Below are 23,870 nucleotides of genomic sequence, written 5' to 3'. Positions count from 1 at the left end.
GGTTTAAATAATTGCGATTACTGGACATTACGATCCAATAATGTATATGGTCTTGACCCACGGCGTGATAGTCCTGCGATAAATAAATATGATATATGATATCCAGTCCCCTCTGTATAGAACTCACTATCTATCCTGTTAATATGTTAAAGTAGGATTGATTACATAAGGGGAGTTCCTTCTGTATGACTGTTTTGTTATATAAAATATGACTGTAAGAACCAGCATTGAATAGGGTTAGAAATAGTTCTTTTTGAGACCCTTGGGACATGTTTTGTCTGAGTCGACTGCATATAGTCTTTAGAATTTAGCATGCAAATAGGGTATCCCGTAAAGGGACCGCTGATATTGAATAATCCCATCTTATATGAAAATACTAATGTGAGGGAGCGTACTGTCTAAGTTACGATTGTTGACAGCAGGTACAGAATAGTATTTGAAAACAGTCGAGAATGCCTATATATTGATAACTCCCTAAATGCGTAGCGTACAGCTTTTTTGCTTTTTTGCTTTTTCGTTTTGAAGATGCTGTGTATTGGCGCATTATTGTTATGTCGATAATGTGGAGATTGTTCAGCGCTTGCTCGGAAGTGAACACTAGCCATTCGTGAGTCTTAGATTCATTCGTTTTTTAACCAAGCCATATTTCCACAAATACGTGTGTAGAATGTGACGTTAGAGTGGGGGGGGTGTATGCCATTAGCCAATAAGATTACATTTGATTCTATTTTAATCACACCTCCACCCCATTACCTGTAAATTCCTTGAGAAAGGGGCGGAGTCCCGAAACGCGCGTCGGAACGAGGAGACGCCACCACAGACACCTGGATATCGTGCTATCTGAGCCACAGTAATTGCGAGGTGAGACCAGATTCTTACACTGGGGGGCCCATAGAACCACACTGAAGACAGAGAGTCTCACGGCACTACCGAGAGATGCACACATATGCTGAAGGAGGTAACACGGCTGTTTAAGCATCTGCTTTATTCACAACACATTAAAGGCCATGAACTGCCATGAGGGTATGAGATACTCGCAGTTTTGGTAAAAAGGAAAGTGTGGAATGTACTGTATCCTCTGCAATAAAGGCATTACAAGGAAGACATAGTGCACGTTACCGTGAGTGAAGTGTGAAGAGGGTGTGTGTTTGGGCCGATAGTACGTTTGCAGCTCCCCGCAGCACAGTTTATGGCCAGTAGCACGCCAGGTTTAAGGGACATTTGAACCGTAATACTCTTATAATTACAAGATTTGTCATGATAGTCGTTACCAGCATTTACTGTGATGGATTACAAATACTGTAACATATTATGTTTCCTGTGACCACCTTCACATAGTGGCAAGAAGATAATTGCTGATGGTTTCAAACAGATATACATTGTTACAGTTGGAAGTTTTGTAACACACGAGACATTCTTGTTGGAGGAGTTTCCACAATAGTACAAGACACTCTTGGTCCATATAATATTACAGAGTTACGGATCTAGTGGACACTCTTCACGGTTCTCAATCCTATTAGGTCCTTAGTGGGTGGTGTCAAAATTCACTCCCTGGGGACGCCCTGGGAGTGATAAATACACTTTTTTCATTTATTTTTCTGATGTTTGTTTTGATGTTTTTTTCTTTTTTGGTGAGGGTTAGATACGGATGTGTTTGGTGGATGGGGTATGTGTGGATCTGAGTGAACCTACACCTGATGGTACCTTGATGTATGATTACATTTTGTGAAAGATCAATTCGATCATATCTTTTGTTGAAGAATAAAAACTTCTTGATTCTAAGACTCAGTGGCTGGGATTTTTTGATGTTTTTTTATTATTATATAGTCTGTGACCGGACTTTATCCCGTGCCTGAGCATACTAACTTGAAAGGGTGGTGCGGTCACACTTTATCGCATATATATACTTATGTGTTAATATGTGTATAAAACCTAAGCTATTAATAACTATTTACTAACTAGTCTACCTTGATGCCCCATGTTTCTGGCGAGTCTAAAGACTGCTGCTCCATAACCTGTCCACCTGCTCTGAGGCGGTGGACAGAAATCGACAGAAATCAACCCGATCCAATACGATCGGGTTGATTGACACCCCCTGCTAGCGGCCGTTTGGCCGTGCATCTGCAGGGGGCGGCATTGCACCAGCAGTTCACAAGAACTGCTTTTGCAATGATAAGTGCCGAGAGCGTATGCTCGCACAATGATAATTCGGCCCCATAGTGTGCCAAAAGAGACAGCACACTGAGTGGCACTGGACTTGTGGACAAGCATTAAATTTTGTTCTAGCTTTTGTTCTGCCTCAATGGTGCGTCTCTCAATTTTCTTGTTTTTATGGTTTGTTGTCAGAATCTGTATTTCTAAAAATTGAAAGAGAATATAGACAAAGGCAGGTGCTAAACAGAAAACAAGGGCCAGTAGCCAACTTCAATAAGGCCTGATGTTCTATAACTGATAAGAAAGTAAACAGATTAAACAGACCGAATGATTTTATCTGCTGTCAAATTCTCAGTCTTTATGTTTTACATCTGAATTCAACCAACTATATACAGACGTTAAACGAGCAACTATGGCCCATGCTCTTAATTAACAGATCAATTAAGCAGCAAACAGCCAAATTAAAAGAGCAGAGCCTTATAGATGCAAAGCTTTAATTACCAATCCACTAGTGGCCTTAATTAATGGACCTGGCTACAGTCACAGCATTATTCCACTGAGATCTCAAAACGCTTAAAGGAGTCTGTTCCGTACAAACTGTACATAAAACGCCAAGAAATGAATTTACTACTGATAAGAAATTTATTGTGTTATTTTCACCATACGTTTTATTAAGTCGTTTTTGGAAAGCGCTAGGTAAGAAGAAGTGTGTTATAAAAAAATATATGTATGCTGAAGATCGCAGTGATATATATCTATCAAAATGCATTAATCACACTTTAACAGCTAGGTGCCAGTATATGCATACAGATAGTTGTATTTTATGATCTTACCATAATATATCTTTTTATAAATGGAATGCGTTTCATGATTTCTGATGTTTACAGCATGCGTGCAATAAATCGTAAAGATACTGCAGTAGAACATATGCAATACAAAAGGAATAGTGCTTAAGCTTTTTTCTGATACTTAAACCTTTGCTAAGAGAGACATTTACAGTTTTTTAGGGAGATAAAGATGTTTCAGAACAACAATTTTATTCATACAGTATATGGTATGCTTTCTGGCCTGTCAATTAAGTGCTTTCTGAGTTATTTCAGCAATGCCTGTAACTTACTGTGATGTTCCAAATTCATGGCATTCATCATTCTTTCTGCATTAAGAAATTCTTACTACAGTGTGCACGTGCTTGCTCAAGAGAATGTAGAGTTATAGATTTTGTTATGGATAGCCAGATTTGTGGCCTTTTTCTAAACTGTCCTCCCTGTTCTCTCACTACCTTGTGATAGAAAGATAGATAAATAGACATATAAAGTGATAGATAGATGATAGATAGATGATTAATAGATAGATATATTAGATATATAGATAGATAGATGATAGATAAATAGATAGATAGAGAGATAGATAAATACACATATAAAATAATAGATAGGTAGATAGATAGATAGAGATAAATAGAGAGATAGATAGATAAATAGATACACATAGATAGATAGATAGATAGATAGATAGATACACAGATAGATGATAGATATATATATATATATTCACTATGTATGGATGAGAATATATGAGTTGCTGTCATTCTGCAAACTGAACCACAGGAGAGGCATGAAAGTGTCATTTGCTACAGTGAAGTAAGATGGATGGATCATTACAATAAACCTACCTTGTACATTTGAAGGAGGATAAATTAAATCAGAACATTTGGAGAGTAGATGTTGCCCATTGGTGGTTCTATATTCTGCTGGTAGGTGCCAGAGCATGTACAATTTTCTTTGTATCACCAAGCTTCAAAGTTATCAACAACCACAATAATGCAAATATAGACCTCTAACCTAACCTAACCTAACTAAGATACCATGGGCCTACTTGACTGCTGCATATCAATATTGCTAGATAAATGTAGTCTTGGGGCTAAAGTGATATATTAATGAAAGAAAGAGGAAAATATTGTGCAAAGAAAAGAGATGAAAAATAAAAAAATTGGAGGAGGGAGTGGGCCTACGCCATAAAATGTCTGGGTGCACAATTCAGAAAGAGACAATGGCTGATAGCTATATATATATATATATATATATATATATATATATATATATATATATATAGAGAGAGAGAGAGAGAGAGAGAGAGAGAGAAAGATAGAGAGATAGATAGATAGATAGATAGATAGATAGATAGATAGATAGATTGTGGCCGGACTCTTAGCCAACGGACATTTGGCTGACAAATAATAGTCTGACACACAAGTGGCCGTCAGATAACAGCCCGGCCACGAGATAGATAAATAGATTTGATAGATTAGATAGATTTGATAGATAGATTAATTCAATAGATAGATAGATTTGATAGATAGATAGATAGATTTGATAGATAGATAGATAGATCATTTCCCAGAAAGAGAATTACAAGACGTGCAGGCTGGGACCCATGGCTAGGTTCCCAGAGGCGGTTGTGGCGCCCAAGGCTCTGATTAGAACAGAGCACTCTGGAGTGTATCTGCCCTCGGCCGAGCTCAGAACATGCTTCGACATTCTGTCCGTCGGCCAAATGTCCATCGTATAGAAAGCTGTCGGCATTTTGTCAGAGCACCTATATATATATATATTATATTTGTGTATATTTGTTTTACTAAAAGCAGTGTGCATAGTATAGCCTCACTGATTATTCATTAACTTTATAATTAAATGAATGCAGAGATCTTCCCTGTGTGCTGAAAGACAAATATAAGTTTTGTAAACTTCTGAGAATGCTCCATCTCTATATTGTGTTTTTTTTATATACTTACTATGTCTGCTGCAAATGATTTTTTTTACTGCAATTGTTCCAGGCACTTCTGCTAGAAGGATATTCCATAGCTTCTGCCACTGTATGTAAAGATCTGTTAAACTAAGCTGTATACCTAAAAGCACTATTTAACAAACTGTTTAAAAAAACTAAAAATGAATCTATCTTTGGATAAAATAAATTGAAACACTGTTTGTGTGAGTAGTAGTAAGCGAAGGCCGAGCTGTGGATGTGTTCTTAGCTGACACTCAGTACTGCTTGGTGCAGCTAAAGCTCCCTCTACAGGTTGCTGGTATAATATTGCTACACATACTGCTGTGGGCACAGAGTGCTTAAGACACATGCACACTCCTGAGCCTACTGCAGTATGCTGTCATGGAAACAAGTTTCAACAAAAATACCAAAACAAAGAGGTAAATTTGAAAAAGTCAATTGGAATGTTTTGCTTGTTTTGTAATTGAACAGTTTATCTGAACCATTGAAGTTTTATTTTTGCTTACAGTTCCTTTTATGTTTTAATAAAATGCAATGTGACTTTCTTATTTTTCTTCCACTTTTTCTTTTTTTCCTTTTACCTTTTTCTTCACAATTTGAAGTCGGTGGACAGTAGACAAAGGTCATTTTGGAAATAGAAATGCTGGTAGTTTGTGACATTAGTAGGGAACAATAAAGTTAATTCTAAAAACTCCAATTTGTAAAAGGACAGTGGAAGGAAACGCTTGCTAGCTGGATATGCACAATTATGTCTAAATTTTTTGGAACAAAGGTAAAATACAGGTCTACCTGGAAAAGTCTATTGATTCATATAACAATTTAGGTATCTTCTGTGTGAAAATATGATTAACTCGTTAGAAACGTGGAATTTTTCTTTGTTTGTTTTGGCACACTCTCATTTTGATGAAAGCTCTCTGTTTTCAATTGCAGATGGCAAGTCTGTGTCCCTGTCCCCACTGGACTCACAACCTCATAGCCCACGCTACTCAGCTTCTAGCCAGAAAGACAGCCTGGAGGTGCGAGTGCGAGAAGTGGAGGAGGAAAATCGCATTCTTCGAAAGCAGCTCAGCCTGGTGCAGAAACGGGGCTCTCACCCCCATGGCAACCGTTCCAAAACATACTCTATGGAGGAAGGGACAGGGGACAGTGAAAGCATACGGACAGGAATTGTGGCAGGAAATAGCTCTGAGTGTGGCCAACAGCCGGTGGTGGAGAAGTGTGAGGTACAATGATTTTATCATCACTTACCCCTCTACAAATATTGTAATATTTCAGTAGAACTTAAACACTATGGAGATTAATTCTAGTTCTCACTTTATTTTTAAAAATATGTCTAGACTGGATTAATTCATGGCCTGGGTTTAGCTTATATGTGTTCTTTTGAAATATCACAGTGTTACAACAAGTTTATTTTCTTCATAAATGGAAAGAGTCCACAGCAGCATTCATTACTTTTGTGAATTCAGAACCTGGCCACCAGGAGGAGGCAAAGACACCCCAGCCAAAGGCTTAAATACGCCTCCCACTTCCCTCATCCCCCAGTCATTCTTTGCCTTTCGTCCCAGAAGGTTGGCAGAGAAGTGTCAGAAATTTATGATTTGTTTCTTATGGAGGGTAGTACTCTTCGGCATGGGACTGGAGTTTTAAATAATTCTGTCAGCCTCTCAGTGAGAGCTTGGATGAAAGTTAGAGTCCGGAGATGCAGGGAGAGTCTTTCTGCGAAACCATCCTGACTCATTTTTAACAGCTTCATAAGCAATCGGCGTTGACAAGTTTTGCTGCCTGCTTTCTTCTCTCAGGTCCATGGCAGAGGCGAGGCTGCTATCTGTCACACTTGAAGGGCCGTGTTCCTGTTCCACGGCGTAGATTCCGGTAAGATTGTTTCATTTTACTTTTCTCATGATTGGTTTGTATTACAAATGTTTTCCCGAGAGGCTACCACCTTGCGGGACCAACTAGAGTAATCAGGGTCTCAGTGAGACTTCTTTTGTATCTTAGAATCAAGTGTTAATATCTCCTAAGGGGGGTTATATGAACAGGGTTTTTTTTAATCATGTTTGTTATGTGATTCGACCTGCTTATGTGTAGTGTTAATTAGGCTCATGGTTTTGTGGAACATAACGGCCTTGGAAGTGACGCAGCCTTTGTGGTCGGGCGCGCTTTTCTGGACTGTACGGCTTACCTTGTGACCGAGCGTAGTCACGTTTCTGACTCTCCATTTCTGCATTCCTGACCATGTGGCGACAGAGAGATTCTGGTCCGCTGGTGTCTGGTGCATAAGAGGTGGTGAGTGCCCCAGCCATTGTGGGTGTAAGGTGCCATTTAGATTTTTCTTATTTGGTCCATTTTTTTGTATTCATATCCCTGCTATGCAGTATTCTGATGTTGATATTTAAGTAGTCTCTGATTCAGATTCTACTTATTGCAATGAATATGAATCGGCCCAGATGACACGTGACAGTCAGTTATGTTCCACATGCCATGTTAGAGGGGTCAATTCCTTGGGACTGGGGAATCTAGGTGCCGCTGAGCTATCCGCCTCTGGGGGTGCTGTTTCTCGAGTGGCGAGTTCCCTACCACTTACTGCATGTGACCCAGATTATGCTTATCCTTCCCTGGATGGGGGTTTGTTCCCTCCGGAGGTTGCAGCATGTTTCCGCATTCAAATTCTGATGGCGATGTCGCAGCTGCAGCTTCCAGATGTCTGCTAAAGATTATGTTTGTGTCCAGTCAACCTGGGCCCCACAGGCATGGGGTGGTCCGTTCAGCTCTCCGGGGGAGCGACTGCTCCTGTGGCTCCGGTGGAAGTGTTCTGTGCTTTTCGTTATAGACTGACACACCTTCATGTTCTGTTACGGCGCGTTTTGGCGTTTTTGGACTATCCCTTCCTTAATAGATATAGCAGTTCTCAGCCTTCTTCTTCGAATAGCTCACACAATTAAATATAAGGGGATGAAATAATATTTTTATAGTCTAGTTATTGAGTATCCTTTCCAATCTGAGCTTGGATGAAGAGGCTTCCGTTAGGCTGGTCCTGTGGGTGTGTCTGTTCTTTTTAGGCGAAAACCTACGGGTTGCCTTTTCTTTATCTAATCCGGTTAGGATGACTTTTATTTGATTTTAAAAGCTCATGTTTGCTTTCATATTCCATTGGAAATTTTCCTTCTGGAACCGATACTTGCAATTTCTTTCATGTAATTAGCAAGAGTCCATGAGCTAGTGACGTATGGGATATACATTCCTACCAGGAGGGGCAAAGTTTCCCAAACCTCAAAATGCCTACAAATACACCCCTCACCACACCCACAAATCAGTTTTACAAACTTTGCCTCTTATGGAGGTGGTGAAGTAAGTTTGTGCTAGATTCTACGTTGATATGCGCTCCGCAGCAGGTTGGAGCCCGGTTTTCCTCTCAGCGTGCAATGAATGTCAGAGGGATGTGAGGAGAGTATTGCCTGTTTGAATTCAATGATCTCCTTCTACGGGGTCTATTTCATAGGTTCTCTGTTATCGGTCGTAGAGATTCATCTCTTACCTCCCTTTTCAGATCGACGATATACTCTTATATATATACCATTACCTCTGCTGATTTTCGTTTCAGTACTGGTTTGGCTTTCTACAAACATGTAGATGAGTGTCCTGGGGTAAGTAAGTCTTATTTTCTGTGACACTCTAAGCTATGGTTGGGCACTTTTTTAATAAAGTTCTAAATATATGTATTCAAACATTTATTTGCCTTGACTCAGGATGTTCAACATTCCTTATTTTCAGACAGTCAGTTTCATATTTGGGATAATGCACTTGAATCAATTATTTTTCTTACCTTAAAAATTTGACTTTTTTCCCTGTGGGCTGTTAGGCTCGCGGGGGCTGAAAATGCTTCATTCTTGGCGCTGACTTTTTTGGCGCAAAAAATCTTTTCTGTTTCCGGTGTCATACGTGTCGCCGGAAGTTGCGTCATTTTTGACGTTCTTTTGCGCCAAAAATGTCGGCATTCCGGACGTGGCATCATTTTTGGCACCAAAAGCATTTAGGCGCCAAATAATGTGGGCATTTTATTTGGCGCTAAAAAAATATGGACGTCGCTTTTGTCTCCACATTATTTAAGTCTCATTTTTCTTTGCTTCTGGTTGCTAGAAGCTTGTTCCTTGGCATTTTTTCCCATTACTGAAACTGTCATTTAAGGAATTTGATCAATTTTGCTTTATATGTTTTTTTTTCTCTTACATATTGCAAGATGTCTCACGTTGCATCTGAGTCAGAAGATACTTCAGGAAAATCACTGTCTGGTGCTGGAACTACCAAAGCTAAGTGTATCTGCTGTAAACTTTTGGTAGCTGTTCCTCCAGCTGTTGTTTGTATTAATTGTCATGACAAACTTGTTAATGCAGATAATATTTCCTTTAGTAATGTACCATTACCTGTTGCAGTTCCATCAACATCTAATGTTCAGAATGTTCCTGATAACATAAGAGATTTTGTTTCTGAATCCATCAAGAAGGCTATGTCTGTTATTCCTCCTTCTAGTAAACATAAAAAATCTTTTAAAACTTCTCTTTATACAGATGAATTTTTAAATGAACATCATCATTCTGATTCTAATGACTCTTCTGGTTCAGAGGATTCTGTCTCAGAGGTTGATGCTGATAAATCTTCATATTTATTTAAAATGGAATTTATTCGTTCTTTACTTAAAGAAGTACTAATTGCTTTAGAAATTGAGGATTCTGGTCCTCTTGATACTAAATCTAAACGTTTAGATAAGGTCTTTAAATCTCCTGTGGTTATTCCAGAAGTTTTTCCTGTTCCTGGTGCTATTTCTGAAGTAATTTCCAGAGAATGGAATAATTTGGGTAATTCATTTACCCCTTCTAAACATTTTAAGCAATTATATCCTGTGCCGTCTGACAGATTAGAATTTTGGGACAAAATCCCTAAAGTTGATGGGGCTATTTCTACCCTTGCTAAACGTACTACTATTCCTACGTCAGATGGTACTTCGTTTAAGGATCCTTTAGATAGGAAAATTGAATCCTTTCTAAGAAAAGCTTATCTATGTTCAGGTAATCTTCTTAGACCTGCTATATCATTTGCTGATGTTGCTGCAGCTTCAACTTTTTGGTTGGAAACTTTAGCGCAACAAGTAATCAGATAATGATTCTCATAATGTTATTATTCTTCTTCAACATCCTAATAATTTTATCTGTGATGCCATTTTTGATATTATCAGAGTTGATGTCAGGTTTATGTCTCTAGCTATTTTAGCTAGAAGAGCTTTATGGCTTAAAACTTGGAATGCTGATATGTCTTCTAAATCGACTCTACTTTCCATTTCTTTCCAGGGTAACAAATTATTTGGTTCTCAGTTGGATTCTATTATCTCAACTGTTACTGGTGGGAAAGGAACTTTTTTACCACAGGATAAAAAATCTAAGGGTAAAAACAGGGCTAATAATCGTTTTCGTTCCTTTCGTTTCAACAAAGAACAAAAACCTGATCCTTCATCCTCAGGAGCAGTTTCAGTTTGGAAACCATCTCCAGTCTGGAATAAATCCAAGCCTTCTAGAAAAGCAAAGCCAGCTTCTAAGTCCACATGAAGGTGCGGCCCTCATTCCAGCTCAGCTGGTAGGGGGCAGGTTACGTTTTTTCAAAGAAATTTGGATCAATTCTGTTCACAATCTTTGGATTCAGAACATTGTTTCAGAAGGGTACACAATTGGTTTCAAGATAAGACCTCCTGCAAAGAGATTTTTTCTTTCCCGTGTCCCAGTAAATCCAGTGAAAGCTCAAGCATTTCTGAAATGTGTTTCAGATCTAGAGTTGGCTGGAGTAATTATGCCAGTTCCAGTTCTGGAACAGGGGCTGGGGTTTTATTCGAATCTCTTCATTGTACCAAAGAAGGAGAATTCCTTCAGACCAGTTCTGGATCTAAAAATATTGAATCGTTATGTAAGGATACCAACGTTCAAAATGGTAACTGTAAGGCCTATCTTGCCTTTTGTTCAGCAAGGGCATTATATGTCCACAATAGATTTACAGGATGCATATCTGCATATTCCGATTCATCCAGATCATTATCAGTTCCTGAGATTCTCTTTTCTGGACAAGCATTACCAGTTTGTGGCTCTGCCGTTTGGCCTAGCTACAGCTCCAAGAATTTTTACAAAGGTTCTCGGTGCCCTTCTGTCTGTAATCAGAGAACAGGGTATTGTGTTGTTTCTTCAAGATCATGGTTGGAGGATCAATTCACTAAAAAGTTCATTGATTCCTCAGACAAGGGTAACCTTTCTGGGTTTCCAGATAGATTCAGTGTCCATGACTCTGTCTTTGACAGACAAGAGACGTCTAAAATTGATTTCAGCTTGTCGAAACCTTCAGTCACAATCATTCCCTTCGGTAGCCTTATGCATGGAAATTCTAGGTCTTATGACTGCTGCATCGGACGCGATCCCCTTTGCTTGTTTTCACATGCGACCTCTTCAGCTCTGTATGCTGAATCAATGGTGCAGGGATTACACAAAGATATCTCAATTAATATCTTTAAAACCGATTGTATGACACTCTCTAACGTGGTGGACAGATCACCATCGTTTAATTCAGGGGGCTTCTTTTGTTCTTCCGACCTGGACTGTAATTTCAACAGATGCAAGTCTTACAGGTTGGGGAGCTGTGTGGGGATCTCTGACGGCACAAGGAGTTTGGGAATCTCAGGAGGTGAGATTACCGATCAATATTTTGGAACTCCGTGCAATTTTCAGAGCTCTTCAGTCTTGGCCTCTTCTGAAGAGAGAATCGTTCATTTGTTTTCAGACAGACAATGTCACAACTGTGGCATACATCAATCATCAAGGAGGGACTCACAGTCCTCTGGCTATGAAAGAAGTATCTCGAATTCTGGTTTGGGCAGAATCCAGCTCCTGTCTAATCTCTGCGGTTCATATCCCAGGTATAGACAATTGGGAAGCGGATTATCTCAGTCGCCAAACGTTGCATCCGGGCGAATGGTCTTCACCCAGAGGTATTTTTTCAGATTGTTCAAATGTGGGAGCTTCCAGAAATAGATCTGATGGCGTCTCATCTAAACAATAAACTTCCCAGGTATCTGTCCAGATCCCGGGATCCTCAGGCGTAAGCAGTGGATGCATTATCACTTCCTTGGAAGTATCATCCTGCCTATATCTTTCCGCCTCTAGTTCTTCTTCCAAGAGTAATCTCCAAGATTCTGAAGGAATGCTCGTTTGTTCTGCTGGTAGCTCCGGCATGGCCTCACAGGTTTTGGTATGCGGATCTTGTCCGGATGGCCTCTTGCCATCCGTGGACTCTTCCGCTAAGACCAGACCTTCTGTCGCAAGGTCCTTTTTTCCAGCAGGATCTCAAATCCTTAAATTTAAAGGTATGGAGATTGAACGCTTGATTCTTGGTCAAAGAGGTTTCTCTGACTCTGTGATTAATACTATGTTACAGGCTCGTAAATCTGTATCTAGAGAGATATATTATAGAGTCTGGAAGACTTATATTTCTTGGTGTCTTTCTCATAATTTTTCTTGGCATTCGTTTAGAATTCCGAGAATTTTACAGTTTCTTCAGGATGGTTTAGATAAAGGTTTATCCGCAAGTTCTTTGAAAGGACAAATCTCTGCTCTTTCTGTTCTTTTTCACAGAAAGATTGCTAATCTTCCTGATATTCATTGTTTTGCACAAGCTTTTGTTCGTATAAAACCTGTCATTAAGTCAATTTCTCCTCCTTGGAGTTTGAATTTGGTTCTGGGGGCTCTTCAAGCTCCTCCTTTTGAACTCATGCATTCATTGGACATTAAATTACTTTCTTGGAAAGTTTTGTTCCTTTTGGCGATCTCTTCTGCCAGAAGAGTCTCTGAATTATCTGCTCTTTCTTGCGAGTCTCCTTTTCTGATTTTTCATCAGGATAAGGCGGTGTTGCGAACTTCTTTTGAATTTTTACCTAAGGTTGTGAATTCCAACAACATTAGTAGAGAATTTGTGGTTCCCTCATTATGTCCTAATCCTAAGAATTCTAAGGAGAAATCGTTGCATTCTTTGGATGTTGTTAGAGCTTTGAAATATTATGTTGAAGCTACTAAGTCTTTCTGAAAGACTTCTAGTCTATTTGTTATCTTTTCCGGTTCTAGAAAAGGCCAGAAAGCTTCTGCCATTTCTTTGGCATCTTGGTTGAAATCTTTAATTCATCATGCCTATGTCGAGTCGGGTAAAACTCCGCCTCAAAGGATTACAGCTCATTCTACTAGGTCAGTTTCTACTTCCTGGGCGTTTAGGAATGAAGCTTCGGTTGATCAGATTTGCAAAGCAGCAACTTGGTCCTCTTTGCATACTTTTACTAAATTCTACCATTTTGATGTATTTTCTTCTTCTGAAGCAGTTTTTGGTAGAAAAGTACTTCAGGCAGCGGTTTCAGTTTGAATCTTCTGTTTATGTTTTTCATTAAACTTTATTTTGGGTGTGGATTATTTTCAGCAGGAATTGGCTGTCTTTATTTTATCCCTCCCTCTCTAGTGACTCTTGCGTGGAAAGATCCACATCTTGGGTAGTCATTATCCCATACGTCACTAGCTCATGGACTCTTGCTAATTACATGAAAGAAAACATAATTTATGTAAGAACTTACCTGATAAATTCATTTCTTTCATATTAGCAAGAGTCCATGAGGCCCGCCCTTTTTTGTGGTGGTTATGATTTTTTTGTATAAAGCACAATTATTCCAATTCCTTATTTTATATGCTTTCGCACTTTTTTCTTATCACCCCACTTCTTGGCTATTCGTTAAACTGATTTGTGTGTGTGGTGAGGGGTGTATTTGTAGGCATTTTGAGGTTTGGGAAACTTTGCCCCTCCTGGTAGGAATGTATATCCCATACGTCACTAGCTCATGGACTCTTGCTAATATGAAAGAAATGAATTTATCAGGTAAGTTCTTACATAAATTATGTTTTCTTGATCGCTCTGTTTATTTCTAAGGAAGTTGTTCTGGGGACACATTTAGTCCTATGTGTTGTCTGTAGTTTATGTCTCCCTCCCTGGGGGCGAATATTGTGCCCTTGATAGTATGACTATGGTTCAAACTGGTTCTGATTTGGTTCAGCTCCTTCTGTCTTGAGGCCTCTTTCAGACACGTGGCACCTGTTTTGCCTGGCTGGTCTGGTTAGGGCACTAAATGATTTATTATTTGTGTTTTTCTTGTTTTTTTTTTTGTTTGTTTTTACAAGTGTGAGCTAAGCATTTTGTGAGGACCTGAGGGTCTGTGGGGCATGGGGGACTGGTTCAGTTCTCAGCAGCCTTTGAGCTGGTTGTTTGGGACTCGGTGGAGTACTAGTGCGTTGGTTCCGATATCGTCAGGATTTGAGTGTTTCCTTCCCCGCAGGGTTTGCAGATTTGGAGGTTTTAGGGCCTCATTGCTGCCGTTATGGGCAGTCTTGCCCTTCTAGGGCTATTGGAATTGTCCTTTTGGACTTGTTCCTTTTTTGAGGATTCTTCCTTTAGGTCAAGATCTCTGGACTTTGTCCGTTTCTCCTCAGAGGTTGACCTTGTGGTTTTACCTACTCTGGGGGTTAGTCGTTCCTTATTAGGAATGATAGGCTATGTAGTCTCCTTATTCTGGCTCTGTTTAGGGGCTGTTTTCTGGGTTTGGAATGCTATGCATTCTTTTTCCTTGGATGTAGTCCTCTGGTTTTGTACTCTGAGGAGATTATGGAGACTAGCATTTGTTACCTCGCTCTTCGGGTGACTTCGTCTCCAATGTTTCCCCTTGGTCCTGGAAGTTTGGGGTACGCCTGTTGGGCTTAGATTCTTAGCGGCTCTGTCATGCCCTAGCTCCTTTGGAGTTGTACCTTTGTAAGGGGTGTTCTCTTCCCTTTGGTTTGGGATTTATGTTTAGATCGGTTTTACTGATTATTTTTATCCCTTGTGTAGTCTGTTTTTATTCAGACAAGGTATGGTGTTCCCTGGGGTATTGTTTATCTAAACAATTCTGGGGCTCGGGCCTTCGTTTGTCTGGATCATGGCCTTATCTGGTATTTTTCTGGACTTATAGATCCAGTGGCTGGTTCTGGAGCTCCAGTTCTCCAGGGAACATAGGCTATAACTTATAGTATCACCAGTTTAGCTACTAGCAGCTTGGCCAGAAGTGCTGTGTACTTAGGCTCCTCGTGGCCTGCCTTGTTCTTGAACGGTATTTACTTCCCTTATTGGGAGAGTTTCCTTTTCGTATTCGTCAGTGGCCCCTGGATGGTTTTTTTTTCGGCTCAAATCAGGGCTTTGGCCTTGTGAGTGTGTGCGCTGTCTATTTGTCTGTGCCCTTCCCTTGGGGGGGGGGGGGGGGGGGTTGCCTTTTTTAAAGAGGTGGGATTTTTCTCTATCTGGAGGGTGGTGGTCCTGTCCTGTGTGCAGGTGGTTGGGGCAGGTAGTTTATCCTGTAAAGAGAGCGGTCCGCTTTTCTAGGATTGTTCTGTTCCATCTGTGATTGCAGTCTCCAGGTTATAGCATAGGGTTCTTCTGCCTTTTTAGGTCTATCTCTATGGGGTTCTCCTTGTGAGTACCTGTGGTAGGTGCTGTATTGAGACTGACATATAGGCCTCTAGTTATTAAGGTCTGGTGGACCTGATCCAACACTGAGGATCAGGTCCGCCAGACCTCGCTGAATACGGCGAGCAATACGCTCGCCGTATTCAGCATTGCACCAGCAGCTCACAAGAGCTGCTGGTGCAACGCCGCCCCCTGCATACTCGCGGCCAATAGGCCGCCAGCAGGGGGGTGTCAATCAACCGGATCGTACTCGATCGGGTTGATTTCCGGCGATGTCTGTCCGCCTGCTCTGAGCAGGCGGACAGGTTATGGAGCAGCGGTCTTTGTGACCGCTGCTTCATAACGGCTGTTTCTGGTGAGCCTGCAGGCTCGCCAGAAACACGGGGCATCAAGCTCCAATCGGAGCTTGATAAATATGCCCCATAGTGTTGGGCTAGATTTCATAGGGCTTTTCTGCATTTTTTCAACCTATCTCTATGGGGTCCTCCTCTGGAGTACCTGTTTATGGGTACTTTTGGATGGCACCTGAGCTCTGTTGGGGTGACTGAGGCCATCCCATTACACCCTTTTCTCTGGGGGCCGTTGGTTGGGGTCCTTTCTGTTCGCCTGTCCTTCAGACCTGCCTGTTGCTTGGGCTGGTCCGGTGTTCTATGTACCCACTACTTAGTGGATGTTAGCAGTCCATCGGTTGGTGTTAGTTATCTATCTTTGACTGCTTTTTACTTCCCTGCAAGTATTTTATTTTCTGAGTCATCCTGGTATGACTGCTGTGTGTGGTGTTCAGAATTTGTTCTCTGGGTTTGATGCACGTGTTGACTGGGAATATTTTGATATTCTGAGTTCTTGGCAACTTGGGACTCCGTTTTCAGTTTTTTTTTTTCAGGGGGGATTGCTCTGGTTTTTTCAGGGGAAGCGTTTCTTCTCTGTTCTGATTCCCAATCTCAACCTTGTGGTCCTCTACAGTTTGGGGTCTAGACATTGCCTTCTCTTGTTTCAGGATCCCTTAGGGTCTCTGTGAGCTTGGCTCGCTTTTTGGGATTTTCAATTTTTTATTTGGATCTTCTTGCACCCTGTTTAGGGTCTTCCAGGAATGCTTGTTTGTTCCTCCATGTCCTCTCCCATTTGCGAGTTTTCGGTTGTCATTCCCCTTTCTCTTGTAAGGTGGTACGATTGTGGACCGACCTTAGGGCGATCGGTCTCCTGGAGGAGTGTTGGTTCAGTTGAAGCTGTTTTCTGCGGTTTCTAGCAAGGCTGTGGTCTATCTGTGAGTCCTTGGAGCCTTTTCCTTTCAAATATTTTCTTGGCTTCGGACGAAGCGTGATTTTTGTTGGGTTGTAGTTTCAGGCCTGGTGCCCTCAGAGTGGGTCGCCTGTTGTACCCTCCCATTTTAGCATTCAGTGTCCTCTATAGGTATTGCTTTCCCAAAAGTAATGAATGCAGCTGTGGACTCTTTCCATTTATGAAGAAAAACATAAATTATTCTTACCTGATAATTTTCTTTTCTTCAGCTCCACGCCCGTGTTTTTTGTGGGGCGGATGTAATTTTTGTTCTTCTGGCACGTTTTCACCCTGATATTTCTTCTACTGTTCCTTGTTCCTCAGGAGAATGACTGGGGGATGAGGGGAGTGGGAGGAGTATTTAAGCCTTTGGCTGGGATGTCTTTGCCTCCTCCTGGTGGCCAGGTTCTTAATTCCCAAAAGTAATGAATGCAGCTGTGGACTCTTTCCATTTGAAGAAAAGAAAATTATCAGGTAAGCATAATTTATGTTTTTTCAAATCAGATGCTAATCAATACATTCTCTATATTTTGCATTTCAGTTACCTCTTAGGTATACATCACTGAGAGGGAGAGTTATTTTTTTAAAGGGCAAATCCTCTGTACAGCCATAAATGTCCCTCTATGAATTCTTGCACATGCTCAGTAGCAGCTGATGCCTCAGAAAATGTGCAAATAAAAAGACTGTCCACATTTTGATAATGGAAGTGAATCAGAAAGTTGTTTTAATCTTTAGTGTTCCTTTAATTAGTCCATAGGATAGTCTTATGCTTATTCCAGGCAATCAGTGTTTGTTTTTATCAGCTCTAAATGGAAATGTATTAACCCTTTCCGGTCCTTTAACTGTTTAATTTGTGCGGACGGCAGGTCTGATTTAATTTTTGGCCAATAGTTTTGAATTACACAGATAAATAGCAAGTCACTGCTAGATGTCGCTATTTAGCTGTGAAATTTAAAAGCGGCAAAGTCGGAATATATCTGCTAAAACCCTTTGTCAGATATATTCCAAAAAAGGACCGCAAAGGGTTAAAGGGACAGTCTAGTCAAAATTAAACTTCCGTGATTCAGATAGGACATGTGATTTTAAACAACTTTCCACTTTAATTTTAATCAGCAACTTTGCTTTGTTCTCATGGTATTCTTTGTTGAAAGCAAAACCTAGCTAGGATCATATGCTAGTGTCTAAGCCTTTTAAGACCACCTCTTATCTAAGGGCATTTTGACAGTTTTATTGCAGCTAGACAGTGCTAGTTCATATGTGCCATGAAGATTACATTGTGCTCACTCCCATGGAGTTACATAGGAGTCAGCACTGATTGGCTAAAATGCAAGTCTGTCAAAATAACTGAAATAAGTGAGAAGTCTACAGAGTCTTTGATACAAGGTAATCACAGATGTTCAAAGTATATTAATATAAACAGGTTGGTTATGCTAAACTGGGGATTATCTATCATTTTATAGAATACAAACTCTAGAGAAGACTGTCCCTTTAAGTCCTTTAATAGTAGTTTCTATCATATCACCTGTTTTCATTCTCTCCTCTAAACTATACATATTTAGGTCATGGGGCCTTTCTTTGTTAGTTTTAGTTTTTTAGCCCATGGACCATTTTTAAGAGGTTGTAACTTACTAATAGAAAATGTGACACACTAATGGAGGTCTCTTACCAGATCACGCTGAAATACTGGTACAGTGAAAACCCCAGATTGTACAAGTTTCTTCCTATGTGATTTGTTATATTTAAAGAGACATAACATAATAATAGTAGATTTTTTATAAATCAACTATATATACATTGAAATGTAGACTAGTATTTATTGTTACAATCCCAAAAGAGCAAAAAATGCTGGCACTGTGAAATAATCTAAGAGGAAAGGCCCTAATAACCACTAAGTCCGGTGCTACCCTCTAATGGAATTAATTTAGAAAAAACCCCAAATCAAAGAGAAATATAGGGTACAGAAAGGGGTTTAGCACTCTACCTCTAAGAAAAAGTAAATTAAGTTAAAAAAATAAAATGTAATAATTGTCAAATAAAACGTACAGTTAATCCTGTTATGCATCCAAACTACCACATTAAAATACCCCGTTTCCTGGCCTAAAACAGCAGACGTCGGCTTCAGGTGCCAGGGGTGTATAAACTGTGACAAACAAACGCGTTTAGGCCTATAAAGGGCCTTTCCAGGGATAGGCACAGACAAAGGCTGTGGCAGACATTTTGCAAAGTATAGACCTTAGTGAAGGACACCAAGGTACATTTGAAATTAAAAACAATATTTTATAGTGCTGTGTGTTATTATACTGATGCAGATACCACTGATCCTATAACTAGCCCTTGTCTGGCTATACCCATGTGCCAGTGTCACTACTGTGTCATTATATAGTGCTGGGTGTTATTATACTGATGCAGATACCACTGACCTTATAACCAACCCTTGTCTGGCTATACCCATGTGCCAGTGTCACTACTGTGTCATTATATAGTGCTGGGTGTTATACTGATGCAGATACCACTGATCCTATAACCAGCCCTCCTCTGGCTATACCCATGTGCCAGTGTCACTACTGTGTCATTATATAGCGCTGGGTGTTATTATACTGATGCATATACCACTGACCCTATAACCAGCCCTTGTCTGGCTATACCCATGTGCCAGTGTCACTACTGTGTCATTATATAGCGCTGAGTGTTATTATACTGATGCAGATACCACTGACCTTATAACCAACCCTTGTCTGGCTATACCCATGTGCCAGTGTCACTACTGTGTCATTATATAGCGCTGAGTGTTATTATACTGATGCAGATACCACTGACCTTATAACCAGCCCTTGTCTGGCTATACCCATGTGCCAGTGTCACTACTGTGTCATTATATAGCGCTGAGTGTTATTATACTGATGCAGATACCACTGACCTTATAACCAACCCTCCTCTGGCTATACCCATGTGCCAGTGTCACTACTGTGTCTTTGTATAGAGCTGGGTGTTATTATACTGATGCAGATACCACTGACCTTATAACCAACCCTTGTCTGGCTATACCCATGTGCCAGTGTCACTACTGTGTCATTATATAGCGCTGGGTGTTATTATACTGATGCAGATACCACTGACCTTATAACCAACCCTCCTCTGGCTATACCCATGTGCCAGTGTCACTACTGTGTCTTTGTATAGAGCTGGGTGTTATTATACTGATGCAGATACCACTGATCCTATAACTAGCCCTCCTCTGGCTATACCCATGTGCCAGTGTCACTACTGTGTCATTATATAGCGCTGAGTGTTATTATACTGATGCAGATACCACTGACCTTATAACCAGCCCTTGTCTGGCTATACGCATGTGCCAGTGTCACTACTGTGTCTTTGTATAGAGCTGGGTATTATTATACAGATGCAGATACACATCCAGTATTTCACTCAGGCTTTATTTATTCCATAACTTATCACCCAATATTGCTAGCAGTCTCTTGACAAGCCACTAACTTTATTCACACTACATATTTTTTTTTTTATTCCTATTATTTAGTCAGAAAGAAAAGATATACTAAGGTTGTAGCGGACACTGCAAGGGCTAGCCACGGACACCTTGCCTATCCCTGGGCCTTTCTCAATGTTAAACTTAATAAGGTACAGACAAACTGAGCCTCTCTTGGACATTCCTTAAAAACCCAATGATCCTTCGCATCTGCCAATCGTGACGCAATACGTCATCTAACAAAGCCCCCTCTGCCATCTTGGAATTGTATCATTGGGTCTGAGTGCCATGATTGTTTGATGACCTTAGAGTACCTTAGAATGAGAAGGAACTGCTCCACAGGTGAGTCCAAAGTGGCAGCATCAGACTTGAGACAAAGATTACTTAATAGAGGCTATTCACATAAATCCTTAGCAAGGGCATATCATAAGGCTTTGAATAAAGATAGAAAGGATTTGTTGAAACCTAAGGAACATATATATAATATTATGAGGGTTTTTTACATTTATATCTTTATTGAACATTGTACATTTTGATGAAATGATGGAGTAATAATAATAAATACTAGTCTTCCGCCTATTTAAATATCTATTCAACCTCTTTGCAGGGCTTATATACATAGTTCATATAAAATGTAATCTATGGCAAAATGAGTGTCATCTTTTTACCAAGTGCCCACTTACCATTCTGGCTTGAGCTTTTTGATTAAATATTAGACAAAATGTGCATTGACAGTTTACAAAGTTTACAACAATGATTTGCGTTATTTGATTAATGATTAAACAAAGGACTAATTCCTTTTACTGAGGGCTTACATGGTGATACCCAGTTTTTTTTAAATAATTACTGTACTGAGACATAACAGACCAGGCAGTGACCATTCGCTGTTTGGTCCCCTATACGATTTTAATAAACTTTTCAATTTACTTCTATTATCAAATTTACTTTGTTCTATTGTTATCCTTTGTTAAAAAGCATCAATTTATAATCTAGCCCTTATTACTGATTATAAGAAATATGCAATCACTTGATTAAAATTAATAGAAGAAGCAAATTATGCTTAAATCAATTATTTGCAATCAGATTATATAGCAAACCATGTTATATTTAATTTACTGTTTGCTATTAAAGTAGATTCAGTTCACAAACAGCAACAATGGCACAATTCTATATGGTTTCAAAAATAAGCACCTCATAGTTCACCTTCACCTTTTAATATTTATGCAATGGGGGGCCTCTGCCTCTGGCAGTGAAAAGGTTAGCTGGTTATTTTCCCTATGCTGGCGGAGCTGTGTTTAAACATAAGTGTGTCTCAGGAGAGCTTGGCGCTCACTTCAAATGGGCCATGTAACTTAGATTGACAGCGCAAGGCTAGCACGTCTCACAGGGATAAGAACACGAGAAAAATCTGTTCCACAATATTAAAATTCTTTCCATTGTGCAATCATGCTCTCTTCTGTGCTGTATAACAGCTAGGGAATCTATGAGCAAAATTAATTAACATCAGGGGTGTTGGGAAACTGGGAGAAATATTAGGTGTTGTAAAATTGGGACACCCAAATATTGGCCTAGATTCAATCAATCCTGTTTTGGAAACTAATATCTTGTTGATTAAGTTTACCACAACATCGTGAGCCAAAAACTGCAGAATTCAAAAGGTTTTGTACCCCCTCATCACATGTTCAAGTTGTGAATCACTTTAAAATTAAAAGATGCCGCTTCGGTCTCATAACCGTCAGCCTCTCGGCACATAGAAGTGTGAAGGATACAGGCAACACCAAAACACTTCAAAAATGTTACAGAACAAACAAATTAAAACAAAAAAAACAAAACAAAAACAAAACTTCGCTATTAAAACAGTCCACTGTAATATGCAAACAAAGAGACAGAGGGGCCTATTTATCAAAGGTCTTGCGGACCTGATCCGCAAGACCTTGCTGAATGCGGAGAGCAATACGCTCTCCGTATTCAGCATTGCACCAGCAGCTCACAAGAGCATTGGCCCGCAGACTCGTGGCCAATGGGCCGCCAGCAGGGAGGTGTCAATCAACCCGATCGTACTCGATCGGGTTGATTTCCGGCGATTCCTGTCCGCCTCATCAGAGCAGGCGGACAGGGTTATGGAGCAGCGGTCTTTAGACTGCTGCTTTATAACTGGTGTTTCTGGCGAGTCTGAAGACTCGCCAGAAACACGGGCCACAAGCTCTATTCGGAGCTTGATAAATGGGCCCCAGAGTATTAAATGAAAAGTAAAAACAAGATATCCTTGTCATCTTTGAAATAACAATACAGGATAATTAGATGAAGTAGTTAACAGGGGCAATACAATCTGCATGCTGGGCCTAAGTGTAAAAAATGTTATAATATGCAATATATGATGGCATATTATCAACATGAAAATATGAATATTTCACATTCCAATGTTCTTCACATAACAGAATATGTTCTGTTTATTCATAAATAAATAAATATATATATATTTGGTACAATATGTATCTATACATACAACTACACACACGCACACACATATATATATATATATATATATATATATATATATATATATATATATATATATATACATATATATATATATATATATATATATATATATATGTATATATATATATATATATATATATATAATCTTAAGGATTCAGTCAAACTAGCTCTAAGAACTACCTGATATAATTAAGTAATGGGGAACCCTGAGACTACTAGTATCTGTGTCTGAGGGTGCTAATGAGGAATCAAATAGGATTAATATAATCAATTGAAGATAGAAAAATTAAAGAAATAGAAAAGATAGAAAAAGGAAAACAGGATTCCCTAGCCAGCACTTCCTATTTAATTACAATATACTACATACACTATATTACAATAGGAGTGCACATCAGTAATACAAAAAAATATAACTTTATTAACTACCTTAGACTATAACATATAAACAGTCCCTATTACCCCTAATTCTATTAAAAAGACACAAATGTATGGCCATAGTAGAGAGAAAAATAGTTAAGACATTTGTCAGGTACACATGTATATCAAGGTATAATTATCATATCATTGTCAATATGAAACCTATGCTAGGTAAAATACCTCTGCTAAAAAACAGACATAGGTTATTGATTAGATCTAATAACTCAAATTATTATTTCCAAATAACAGGTATATGCATCAAAGCCAGATGTCCAGCAAAGTCCAGCAATTAATGCACATGCATATATCAAATGAAGCGATAGACTAGCTTTAGTAGTTAGCCGTAAGCTGCAGGTTAATGGCGTTATTTGTTAAACAGTTCATGCAGGTTAATCACTCTATATATTGAGCAGTTCATGTATATTGGTCACAGTCATATGTATCAGAGAAATGCTTATAGCATCTATTCAGCGTTGTTCAGGGAAATCCTTCTGAGAGCTGTACTCTCATCTAAGGGTCCCTTGTTAGATCTCACCATTTCCCAGATATGCTGTGATCCGTCCTCTGATGCCTGCATGATGTCCGTCATACGAATCTTATCTTTATGCGGCTTGAAATGCAGGCTGTCCTTGCCTTCTCTCTAGGCTTGTTTGCATGTTAGTCATGTTAGAGCATGTAACACGTGTTTTGCCCCTAG

The 23,870-nt window shown here is 39.6% G+C and overlaps 1 protein-coding gene across 3 annotated transcripts in view; it reads left to right on the top strand.

The window, feature by feature from the left end:
• LARGE1 (LARGE xylosyl- and glucuronyltransferase 1) overlaps window positions 1-23,870 on the top strand; it is a 1,302,608-nt gene that overhangs the window by 570,592 nt on the left and 708,146 nt on the right. For all 3 annotated transcript variants that reach the window (XM_053718971.1, XM_053718973.1, XM_053718970.1), the window contains one exon: window positions 5,869-6,161. In XM_053718971.1, the coding sequence (XP_053574946.1) occupies window positions 5,869-6,161 (293 nt within the window). The remainder of the gene's footprint in view (window positions 1-5,868; window positions 6,162-23,870) is intronic.

Source organism: Bombina bombina, chromosome 6 (assembly GCF_027579735.1).
Source record: "Bombina bombina isolate aBomBom1 chromosome 6, aBomBom1.pri, whole genome shotgun sequence".
Classification (NCBI taxonomy): domain Eukaryota; kingdom Metazoa; phylum Chordata; class Amphibia; order Anura; family Bombinatoridae; genus Bombina; species Bombina bombina.
Note: the sequence above shows the minus strand (reverse complement) of the source record. Positions and strands in the feature narration are given on the sequence as shown.